The following is a 13,108-nucleotide window of genomic DNA, read 5'->3' on the forward strand; positions in this document are numbered from 1 at the left end:
AAGATAACCAGTCACATGAATCCAGTTAATTTATGGCTAGATCAATGGAATGCCATTTTTTCCGCTGATGCTTTGTAGCGCAGTGACACAATGTCATCACAGTGTTCTCGTACAAAATCGAATACATTACCCAATCCTGATTTATTCCATTTGTTTCATTCATTTATTCCATCTATTTTCTCAGAAGACGTCTCGTGCACAGTTCTGTTTAGGTGTAGGATTTGCCAGAAACATGAGTCGTACCATAAACCAAGATTCATTTGCACACTATCCCGCAGATAAGAAAGTACTGGCTATTATGTTTTCACATCTTGTGTTCGATCTGGCACATGATTAAACAGTCCAGCTGTCGAGTTGGTGAATGAGTTACAAATCTGTAATATGTAAATCCAACCAAGAGCTTGAATTCCTTAGTATAGTCCTCACCAAATTTCACTTGATCACACTCTGTGATTTCAAAATATATATTATTTCATCAAAAAGAATGCTATCAGGACACCTCTTTTTTTATTAACTTAACGGTCGTCTTGCAATTTATAAATAAGACTTTTGGCGCCTTGTCAAACTTGAAAATCTTTATGGGCTTTTTTTCTTGTTTCAACTCCTTTTCGGTCGATACATTTTCAACGGACCGTTTTAATCCTGATGTAACCGCCCGGGAACTGTCCGCTTTTGGCAAGTCCCTGTCCAGAGTCACAATGACGTCAGTCTTCGACTCGGATTCGGTATTTTCGTTAGACAGTCGATCGATTCTGGTGCCGTGCTTCTCGTGCAAAAACCGACACACGAGATGCATGTGCAAACACATGTAGCCGTCGTTAGATAAGGTAGGCTCGGTCGGCTGAAAAGCGTCATGATAAATTTCAATTCGTTTTTTTTCAAACACACAACAATTTACATTTTCTGTCGTTGTACAAGAACACGTCATTTGATGCGGGCAAGCCGCGCAGTCCGTGCATCTCAGAGGGCAGCGTAGTCTGGCGGTACATCCCTGGTTCGGGATTGCTTTCACAGTGTCCATTACAGTAATCTGGAGAATGAGAGGAGATAACATCCACCTTTACAACTAGATTCAATATGTCCAGAGAAAACTACTACCGTTATATGCAACTGTGCAAAGCATATACCCGAAAATCATGATTTCAAATTCTCTCGGGATCAGGGCTGCGATGAGTACATCCAGGGTGGTCACACCACCCTTACAAGGCTTTTGACTTGCATTATTGTTTTGAATTATGCTCACTGTCCCTAGGTCACAACAGACCGCAGACATGAGCACCAATATATACATCTCAACCGGCAAAGAGGCATTTCACAGTCTTGCTACTCCGATTCAGGTCACTACCCGCAATCTTCAACTGCCGTTATTTTTGGGCCCATATCAATGGCCGCCCACCATACCACATAGAAACCAGATCTGCCGACTTGAGGGATAACTTCAGAGGTCGTCAGAAAAGAACTACCACTCCCTCAAGTGGTATGTTTATATTTATTATCAAGATTTAGCAAACCCGAACACACTGTACAATACACTGCGTAAAATTCCTACGTGGAAGTATTTCCGATAATGACTGTGACGGCTGTGTCCTAGGCAATAGCTTCACTAAACAATCAACCAATCATATACGCACCGTTGCAGAGCGATATAACTATCAATATTCTATAATCCGTTTCTTCGCTGTACCATACTGATTACACGAGAATTTCATTTCATGATGATAAATTCTACTTATTACAGTCACAGTATCTTTTATCGGCTGCATTATGCTGCAACAGACATCGCACACACCACTCGATTAACAGTACCACATGCGTCCGGATTAGCATTATTTAATCACACGATTAACATTCTTCCAGATCAGCTAACTTATAATCTCCACCCTTTAAGGGATAAGGCAAAATTTTCAAAGCTAGTGTACTACGGTAGAACAAGACATCCCCAAACTCGACCTTATATCGCATAGAAATGTAAATCGCAATATTACCTGTGACACATGCGAAGACCGTTCGTCCACAGCTTCAATTGACGACAAGACTTGCCATTCAAGCTTTTGGCCCTGACCGAACCAACGAATATATTTAATTTTGAGTTGGAAAATCGGAATATCAAACATATCAGTTGGAAATACCCAAGCTACAGATGGACAGAATCATGGAAACACAGAGTTTAACCTGACATTATTGAAATATACTCTGCACACTCACAGATCGCCCATGCTTAGTTGACGAATTTGTTTTCATTATTAGCCGTGCACTTCAGTAGTTTCAAATATGGTTAGCTTGCAGCAGGGGTTGGCAACCTTTTGGAATGGTGGTCCGAATAAACATTTGAATAGGGATGTACCCAATATTGAGCAATATGGATAAAACTAAAGTATGACCAATACACATACACTGGCCTAGCCGGGTACACAATTCGAGTGAGCTCAAAAATCAACATGACGGCTTGAAAGCAATGTGTCGTGAGACGATGTAACAAATTCCATATCTCCTGCACAAGTGAGCTACTTCGCATGCTTCAAAACAGTACCCTCATAAATAGACGGTTACCAACCTGTACTGGTGACACGTCATCCAGCGACAGACTTATGCTGTCCCTATGCGTTGCTGCAGTGAAGGCTCGTTGACGGAACTCATTTTTACCTTTGTAATAATTCCTTAACTTTGGCAAAACGTTGTCTCGAGTGTATTTCATCAACGTCTAGAAGTGTAGGGATCGTTGAATCAAACACAGAAGCAAAAACATTGCCGGTTAAATTACCTTCACTAATATATCTAGCTGTTTGCGTTTCAAGGCCTCTTGATAGATGTGTTTCGATAACCTCGTATGGAAGATGCCGAGATGCGCGTCGGCCGTGTTGGCGGCCTCCGTTCGGTATGCGGACGCCCACAATTCTGCTTGCGACATGTAGTAAGTCTCGAAGTAAGTTGCAAAGGCATGCGTCAGATTGTTCTGTGAGCGAATAATATTAATCAGAATCATCTGCGCCATCAAAGGGCAAGATAGGTTAGCAATCCAAAACATGGATGTACACTACATGTACATTGTACAATAGGGGTCTTCAAAAATGACTTTTTTCTCAAATCATGCTGGCTACTCGATAAAATTGTTAGGTTACCAAATTTAAGCCTACACACCAAATTTGGTTCAATTCCAACCAGTAGCCGCATTGCTACAGGAGAAGAAAGTTTTTATTTATGATATAAAAGTAAATAACAAAAAATTCTGTTCACCCTATGAAAGTGTTAGGTTGTCTATAGAAATGATGTTCACCAAATTTGGTTCAATTCCAACCAGTGGCAGCGGAGCTATTGCCATCGAAAATTTGGATTATGAATAAAATAGTATTTACGGTGACCAATTCTTTAATTATTTATTATAGTGGTGCCCTACGTAAATACTATTTTATTCAAATCCAAATTTGGAGAACATCGTTTCGATAGACAACCCAACACTTTCATGGGATGAACAGAAAATTTTCAAATTTTTGTTGTTAAGTTTTATATAATAAATAGAAACTTTCCATTCTAGCAATGCGGCTACTGGTTGGAATTGATGTGTAGGCTTAAATTAGGTAACCTAACAATTTTATCAACTAGCTAGTACGATTTGAGAAAAAAGGTCATTTCTGAAGACCCCTATTGTACAATCCTATGCCATTCCCAAGCTAGGCAGTTTGGGAAGATTTCACATGAATGGAAAGAACTCCTCATCTCTCACACGTTTTTTTCCCTTTTCGGACAATAATATTACATCTATCAGTAATGGTAGCAGAAACGTGGCCTAAGACAATATCCATGAACACCTATTGTGAATTTTTCAATTTTAAGAAATCACGTGAATAAAAGATATCATATGGATGCATCCAGTTGGGATGCATGAGCCCGTTTGGCTTCAAGCATAGTCACCAATAAGACTCAAATCCCTTGAATATCAGCGAAACTAAAATGCATTCACAGCAAACTATCAGTGCTATCGGTAAAAGAAAAAAATGAATTAGAAACAGTCACAAGGCGCTGCTTACACTTTTCAGGTCCGTGATACATTCATCAAGTACTCTTGTGAAATGTTCGACGGAGGATTCTCGAATCACGGTTTCCATATTATTCAATATTCTTGTCTTTTCTGACGTGGAAGAGTAAATCGCTGGCGACAGTGCCTTCAAGTTTTCTTTCCATTCATCTGAATACAGATTCCATAATTTTTTATAATCATTTTCATGCGGAACATAACAGCGGGTGAACACTTGAAATTATCCCGCGAATCACCGGTCATGCAATATATGCAGTATACTATTAGTGCTTGGGGCTGCACCTGACTGTAGCAATAAGGTCAGTGGATCATTATGAGCTTGATCGAAGCAAATCGCATCATTCAGAATGGGTAAGTGCATTCATATTGCAGCACATAGTGGAACAAAAGCATGTCATTCAAGAAGAATCACAAATGTAATTTGATGACATGTATTCAGGGATGGTTATTTAATAAGCTCGAGAAGATGTAAGATAAGTTCCAAGTATTTATAATAATCATTTTCGATTGTTAGAGCATCATTTTAAGCAGTGAAATATTGACATACCAGTAGTTACAAATGAAGAGAAACGAAGAAATCATCAAAATATCACACAATTTCAACATATGTTACCAGATCACGAAACAAAACAAATCAGTTAACAGGAAGTTACAGAATATATATATGTATAATTCAATAATAACACTTTGCGAGTTCAAGCACAATTTACCGAATACATGCCAACTCGACATCAACTTTCTAGGTCCTGCTCCAAACGTATTGCACCAAATCGTAAACCAATCGTCTCCTTGCGTTACACCGGTCGACGGTATAAACAAGTAACCCGGAGTCAATGTGAACCCTTCGAGATTGTCCTGAACATGAATAAAAAGGCATTTAACTCATAAAATTGATGTATGTTAATTCCCGCAAGGCAGTTTTTATTGCATGCTGTACACCAGCGGTTCCTAACCTTTTTGTCTTCATTCCCCACTCCCCAAAACTTTTGTCATTACTGAGCCGCTATTTGTTTGTTTGAGTACACAAGACACACTAACACACCAGTAAGCAAGATAATCGCCTATAACTGTAACTTAAAAGGTATTGGAAACTGATACCGCTGACCACCAAAATTTAGCGAAAGCGTTATTTCACGTCATACTGGATTGTTTGTGACGCCATGATTGGTTTTCAGGAGTTAAAAATCAGTGTTTGTAAACAACACGCAATATCAGTTTTGATACATACATTCTAGAGCAGTTAACTGGTAACGGTAATTGCGGATGTGTCTCCGTCAATATGTGGACTGCCCTGTACAAAGTCTTTAACAAATGGGTCTGTTCCCCACCAGAGCCATTGAATTCCCCACTGGTTGGGAGCCACTGCTATACAGTGTACAGTGCAGGTCGACAAATAATAGGGAACATATTTCACAGCCTAGTGATTCACAGGTATATTCCACACTTACACACCATCTCAAATTGGTTATTCATTGCAAATACTACAAGACCGTGCATTGGTAAAGTCCATAATATAATAAAGACACTCTGGAGGCACAGAACTTCAATATACAATTTAATAATATGCTCATATTGAAATAAACCCGAATATTCCTGGCTGGCATATTTTCAATCATAATTGGTGATACGAATGTTGATACCCACAATCGTTTCAATACTTTACCAGTTGCTGACGATTACCCCTAACGAATGTCGGCCAAAAATATCCGGCTTAATTCAATATGAATATATCATTCAAACCAAGTCATGAACTAGAATTTAGCAATGGCTCCAGTTACACCATAAACAGTTGTGCTAAAGCCATCAATCTAATAATCACAGTTTCGAAAATGAAGCAATTCCAATCATCTTTACCTTGATACGCGAAAAGAAAACCTTCAATATGTCACCGTCCCTCCTATTCGAGACGCACCAAGCGACAGGGTACGGTCCCTTATTCTGATTCTCGTCCGGAATTAACACTTGTAAGGCAAACAAATGGAATTCATGCCCGTCTCCTGCGCACAAAAACGATACAAAACGATATGAATGTGTTCCAGCTTGACGGACATGGATTACTGAATATATGACCGGTGATACTAAACTCTAAAATTGCTTCCAAGACTATATGCATTGCAGCATAATTTATCAACTTAAAGAAATAGTGCTTTTCTTCAATTCTCACTTGTTTTCCTCGTTCTGATATACAGTTAGTAGCTACCCGTACTGCTGACTCTGTCTAGCATTATTTATAAAAGTACATCGTTACATCATTATTCCAAGCTCTGTTCATATGTTTGTCAATATGCCATCAACTCTTGATAATGGGCACATGAAAAGCATTTTGAGTTTGGCTCACATATTTGGCTTGGATGCGTATTTAATTTGGAGTATTTGGTTGTATTAAGATACCAGTCATAAACAAACATCTATGTTTATTGTTTACCTCGATTGATTAAACATATTAATGGGTGACTAGTATCTGTAGAGAGATAATAGAATGGTGATCTAATAAATTAAACAGCAATGAATGTAGTCTTGAACATCGATGAATGAATAATATTCATAATGGAAGGCGAATAGCTTTTCAATTACTGGAAATTACTGAACAAACTGCTAACAAACAGAAACAAAATTATCATATCAAACACGATCTGTGTTTACCTTTACTATCGCTGGCCTTTGGGTTTGAATTTGTGTCGCCGTGCGTGACGTCAATGCACATGAACTGTCTCGGTCCGTGCTTTTGAAGCATCTTCAATTGCAACGGAGTTTGTAATATCAGCAAGAAGTCATCCTCTCCGAGGCAGCTATATTTCTGAATTAGCATTAACATGGAAACTAATAACCGGAGGCCTGAATGATAACGACAAGGCTAAGGCCAGAAATAAAGAACGGTCAATTGAGCACAGACCTTCTTCACGGTGCACTCCATAAACCAGATTAGAGTTGATAAACTTTTATGATGCCAACGAGGGAATGTTTTCTAGAATACTTACAACCTCATTTGATTACCAGCCACTTAATGCTGTTTAAAAGTAGCTTTTTTTCCGGATTCCGTGGATTCACTGAATAAATTGTTAGGTTGTCTAAAAAAGAACGCTGCACACCAAATTTGGCTTGATTCCAACTGGTAGATGAGAAAGCACAGAAATTTGTAAATTTTGAATTTATAATGAAGTAATTGAATAAAAAATATTCAAATTTGACTGTCAACTGAAATTGTTGAGTTTCAAGTTCAAGTTCAAGTTTATTCATAAAATTTCATCACTTCAAAACATCAACAAGACTGCAATACTATGAATAATGGGAAGATGCCGAAACGACTTGGAGTAGTCTTGGAATTCAGACACATACCAGGGCCTAGGCGATGTAAAGAGGAGGCACGCACATTAAATGAAAGTAAAAGATGATAATATAAAATGGCAAGTGATGGAAGGCGAGATTGATATGTCAGGTCGTGCTCTCTGTCTACAAAATCGATGCAAAACAAACTCGACACAATTCCAGCCAGTAGAAGTGGAAGTTATTTTGTTTTTCATTAATAATTCTGGGATTACCCACCGTTCAGGTTATTTTTGCGAATCCAAAATTTTCAACTACAATAACTTCGCTTCTACTGGTTGAAAGTGAGCAAAAATTGTGAGACATCGTTCTTTTAGACAACTTCACAATTTCATGAAGTTGACAGTAAAATTTGGAATTAAATTTTTCAAATTATTTGATAATAAATTCAAAATTTTCAAACTCCTGTGCGTTTACAATTACCCGCTGGAATCGTGCCAAATTTGGTGTGCTGCGTTTTTCAGGCAAACTAACAATTTAATCAGCGAATGGTAACCCTAGACAAGGGATCAATATTGGTAAATACAGCTAGTGCGATTTCCAATCACAGAACGCACAAAACTACCGAATTTTAGAACTCTAGCATTAATTCAAGACAATTCATGTAGGATTACGCTGTGAAAATTGATTGTACATGCGAAGTGAAAAAAATGGTAACTAGAAAATATATCTTTTATCCATAAATACCTCCGGCGCCTCTTCTTGCTGATATTTAATCAATAAAACTGGATTTTCTTCACTCTGCTGCATAGCTTCTATCCACGCTTGGGCAGTTATTCCCGCTTCACTGCAGTATCTGCCACGGTTCGCTTTGATGCCACAACGCTTTTCAATGTTATAGATGTCCTAAACAAAAATCCACATCGAATTTTCCAACGACTCGATGCTCAATATCATTATAGACATAAGATCATTTCCCTTTGAAATCAATGAACAAAAAAACTATCATAACCAATCACATTGCAAGTTCAAATTTTTTCAGTGACCTGCAAGGAAACAAGGTGAATCCGACTCAAATTCGAGGTTTGATCCAAGCTGCCACGAATCTCATCGAGAATTTTATGACGGCTGATGCCATTTTTCAGTTTGTCTTCAATCAGCTTCCTGTCGTGCCAGTGAATCCTGGTGTGGCCGAGCTCCAGGTTATGTCCATAATGCTGCAGGTGTGCTTCCACCTGAGAAGAACGGGCAATTATTAACCATACATTTGTGTATTGGTAAATTCTGGAATGCTAAAATGCATAATTGTGATTTACGAAGACGAACTTCATACCTCCATGAAATATTCGTATGTGTCTGACGGTAACTTCCACGTAGTGACCTTCAGTGATGACGTGCATTCCACTCCAGTTTTACAAGTCCCCTGAAAACATACAGGGAAAGAAACATAAAACCAGCGTTGTAAGTAGCCAAGTCACAAGGTAATGTCAATGGATACCAGTGTTACTAATCAGGTCTTTAGTCTAACCCGACCAGGGATTGAACCCACGACCTACCGATCAACAAGCACAACGCTTCAAGGCATCATGTTCACTGTTGTTCATTTCGAGTTCAAGCTACGTTCAACCCCCATTTTTCTACACTGATATCGAACGCTGTTCACTTATAATGTAGGCTAATAATTTTCCTCACTCTTAACAGTTTCTGGGCTAATTTTTCAAATACCAGTACTGATGGACAAAATACCAATGATGTGGTACGGTAGTCAACATATTCCGCATTCGATACAAAATTCATAAAGGAATCTTAAGCCCCCCAAATAGCGTTCTACTCTGAGTGAAGTACTTACCTGTTGTTTCGATTGCTTTTTTGAAGCATTGCTGATATAGAGGCCGCCTCTGTTACAGTAAAAGCAAGCACTTTCGCTACCATTCTTATTTTTCTGCCAGCCCCGTCTTCGCATGTACGAGCAATGATTTTGATTTTCAATCTCGCTCAACCACAGCCGAAAAGCTGCACAAAATATAAAATCATACGAGTGCAAACCGCAAAGTATCATTGTCGAGTATGAGTGAAACTAGAACAGAATTAGGGTTGAATTATGACCAAAATAGAATTTCATATTACTGGCAATGGTAGCTTGATGTTCCGACTATCACACAAGTATTGCCAGGTGTAACTGAATTGGAGGAATGGATACATCGATTAATTTCGTCATTACAGAACGGATGTTACACAAATTTGGTGTGACTTACGTTAGGGAAATCACAATTCACAAGGTCTGAAATTTTATCACCTACGCGTATAAGGACCTAGTGTGAAGTTTAATGAGCATCTACTTCTATCGTTTATTTGCAGTTGGGACTGGATAGCAAGAATATACGATCACATAATATCAGAGGTGGTCAAAGTAGTCAAGAAAGCTACTCAAGTAGAAGTAGAAGTAGCGACGAAAAAATCTACTCAAGTACAAGTAGAAGTACTTCTTCCATGAGCAACCTAAAACTACTTGAAGTAGAAATAGTATTGACTGACTTTAAAAGTACTCAAGTAAGTAAGTGGTTGTGAAAACGATCCTAATTCGTTCACATGGATTATAAAGAGGTGCAAATTGTGCTATGCGAAAGGTGACGAGCTTGATTCATATTGATGCATACCAGCAGGTATCCAATTTTCGATAGCATAAGCATTCGTCCACATCATGGGATGAAAATGATAGTAATGATATGGAAATGCGATACTAATCCTTTGCTTACTCAAACAGCACGTTTTAAAAAATGTCATGGTGTTGCGCACTCCCCCATATTATATGGCCTGCAGTTTAGTCGAAGAGCAATACGGAGATGTTTTGTTAGTTGCGGTGTAAGCACTTTGTGCGATTATTAAATGTTAATAAAAAATATGGTGGACCCTAAAAATGCTATATTGTGTAGCTTTATTTCTGAAGGCATTACTACACTTGTTTTTATACTTCAAGATGTACGTTATCCAGACAAAAGAACTGATATTAATTAGAAATCAAAATATGGTACTGGGAATTGAAAATGAAATATAGATCTAAAGACGGAACATGTATTTAATGTCTTTAGTCCAGAAAGTTTCGAAGGTTGGTATGCTAAAACAGCTCTAAAACTAAAAAAAAAATCAGAGTCCACTTTTCCAGATTAGGACACGCCATGGACAGCTAGATTACGGTATGATAAGTAAATGCTAGATTGTGAAACATCAATTTCAAGCGTTATGATAAGCCATATATACTGTGATGAAATATTTGTTATGGCGAAGGGCGACAATGCGGTGTGAACGGAACCACGCCAACCCGCTACCTAAATTATATTCACCGATACTTTCGTGAAATCATACTGGATACTCCGCATTCACTGCACGCGAAGCGCGACGAAAATTCTGGGCTTAACTCAACTTTTATGAAAATTAAATGTCGATACTCCGTGAAAACAGCCCTGAAATTTCTCAGGCTTTCTTCCTGATTGGAGGATTAAACTACTTCTACTTGACAAACTGAAAATAGCGAAAAGTAAGTAAGTAGATCACAAAATATTATGAAGTAGAAGTAGAAGTAGTGAAATTCAGATCTACTTGAGTAAGTACTAGAAGTAGAGGGAAACTACTTGGGTACTTCGAAAAAGTAGAAGTACTTCGTTACTGACCACCTCTGCATAATATGCCTACCGTATTCATCTCGAAATTGAAAACAATATCACCAGCTGCATAACTCGCATGAAGTGCAGAGTGTAGATATCCCGTTTCATGCAATCTGCCAAGAAATGAGGTCTTTTTCAAATCAATTTGACATTACCTTCCTCTGTCTCGAAGCGAAATGTATGCATCGGTTGTGGAATGCCATGAACTTGGGATAGGTGACTTCGCAACTTTGGAATTCTGCTGCATCTAAATACAAATGTGGTAAGTATTATGTCTTACAGGCTAACAAAAATGACGGCCATCCGCCGCTCAGAAATCATTCCTTGACCGTGCAGTATAGTAAAAGAGATTGCAGAGAGGAAATCTGTATCTGTCGCCAACACTGATACATAGGCATTGCGTAATTAACAGTGTTATCATTAAGTAGGTTACAGAAGAGTAGTCAGAAATGAAGGAAAGTCCTGTCAGGGGTGGTGCGGCATCACATACAAATGTTGCAAAACATCAAGGACAAAAATATAAAACGTCCGATCCCTATTCATAGCCTAGTCATCATGACACAAACACCTTACACTACAGAGATTTTTCTGTGAGTTTCAGGAAACTAGAGGTTTTACGGTACTCACATGACAGCCAAATTATATTGACTATCGGCATCGTAGCAGGATATGAAATCGTATCTATTATATCTAATTTTCACAATTTTGACATGCATCAGTCAACTGGCAATTGTTGAGAAAAAGAGCGGCGTCAAAGATTTTGTTTTAGATTACATTTTAAATAATATATTTGTACTTGAATATATTAAAACCTGAAGCTTTTCGAGCTGACACTCTTGACTCTTCTGTAGATCATTGCTCTCTATCCCGATTCTGATTTTCCCTTTTCATGCTAACGTTACTTACTACACGGGCTTGCACCATATGATTAATACCTGAAATCACAGCCAGGCTCCAGGCAGATAGTATCGGCGGCTCTTGATCGACCGGGCATGAAATGATTGTCCATTTCCATACTTTCAATTTCGACTTCTTTTCCACCAATGGAATCTACATTTGGCACCTCAGTCAACACGACTGAGAAGTCGCCCGCACCTTCGCCACCAGTTCCGGTATCTATTAGTTGGTCAGGCACCGTTACGCCCGCCATCGATTTGTCTTATAGTATCATATATTGCAAAGTGTATCAGACTAACATTGATGAGTGATGTCGATATATAGGCTCCATATCTAAATTATAGACTTACAGTATTGGAAGGAGAAAGGTTCAAAACTAGACAAACTGTCAACATTATTTGATGACTGTCAGCAGAATCCTTTATAATAACTCGTGCACCCGTTAGCAACTTGGGGGCCATTGCGGAGTCAGATATAATCAAGTTCTGACACAGTGGTATTAAACCTGTTCTCTTTGACACCCCACCTCAATGAACTCTGTTCTGCTTCACGTCCATATAAACTTTAATGATGACTGAAGCAAACGTGCCTCATTTTCATTATAATAAGGGATATATAAATACATATATTATGAAAATTGGCAACCTGACAACCTCTGGAGTCCGGACTAAATTTAGCTCAGTGGGTTCAGTGCATCATTTATTTTCGCTGTAACATCTTTCATGGCATCCTATTATTTCAAGCTGTATTCTTTCGATTATAAGACGCTTAGCTTCGCTTCGTCCACGAAGTCATTATGGAGACTGTATAGTACTTGGACTGATTCTATACTCATTAACTAGAGACTGGTGCGTTTAATTATAATTTCATCATTTAAAAAGACCACAAGATTGCGGTACGATGAAAATATAGGAAGGTGACTGCTTAGGTAAAACCAATGATATATATCATTGGGTAAAACGCCTCTACAAAGTACAAAAATTTCGAAGTGGTACGCGGAAATAGACGATGTTGCCAATACTTGCCAAGGATGCTTGCCAATTATTGTTGTTGGGTAGCCTATGGATGGTGTTTCGACATCCCGTTGTCACTTTGCATCTCCTACTTATATGGGAATTAGAGGGCTCAAGTAAATTTTCAATAAACTACGTAGCAACTAGCAATGTTTAATAAACTATGCGCGGTATGGTTGTACATAGCTTAGGTGGACCGGGTGGCAATATGGACACTTACCATTGCGGACACGCATTCG

The 13,108-nt window shown here is 38.5% G+C and overlaps 1 protein-coding gene across 1 annotated transcript; it reads right to left on the minus strand.

Moving 5' to 3' along the window:
* Positions 1 to 450: 450 nt before the first annotated feature.
* Positions 451 to 12,459, minus strand: LOC145441818 (uncharacterized). Its single transcript, XM_080319755.1, has 15 exons — positions 11,895 to 12,459; positions 11,115 to 11,206; positions 9,147 to 9,310; positions 8,631 to 8,720; positions 8,344 to 8,532; positions 8,045 to 8,203; positions 6,677 to 6,830; positions 5,888 to 6,030; positions 4,744 to 4,888; positions 4,026 to 4,183; positions 2,762 to 2,953; positions 2,555 to 2,701; positions 1,986 to 2,057; positions 899 to 1,030; positions 451 to 841 (listed from the first exon to the last, which is right to left on the minus strand). Exons 1-15 carry the CDS (start codon positions 12,107 to 12,109, stop codon positions 491 to 493), a joined length of 2,403 nt encoding a protein of 800 aa, XP_080175881.1. The 5' UTR covers positions 12,110 to 12,459; the 3' UTR covers positions 451 to 490.
* Between the last annotated feature and the right edge of the window lie 649 nt (positions 12,460 to 13,108).

This window comes from Botryllus schlosseri, chromosome 6 (genome assembly GCF_051294905.1).
Source record: "Botryllus schlosseri isolate E-star chromosome 6, Bs_hap1, whole genome shotgun sequence".
NCBI lineage: Eukaryota > Metazoa > Chordata > Ascidiacea > Stolidobranchia > Styelidae > Botryllus > Botryllus schlosseri.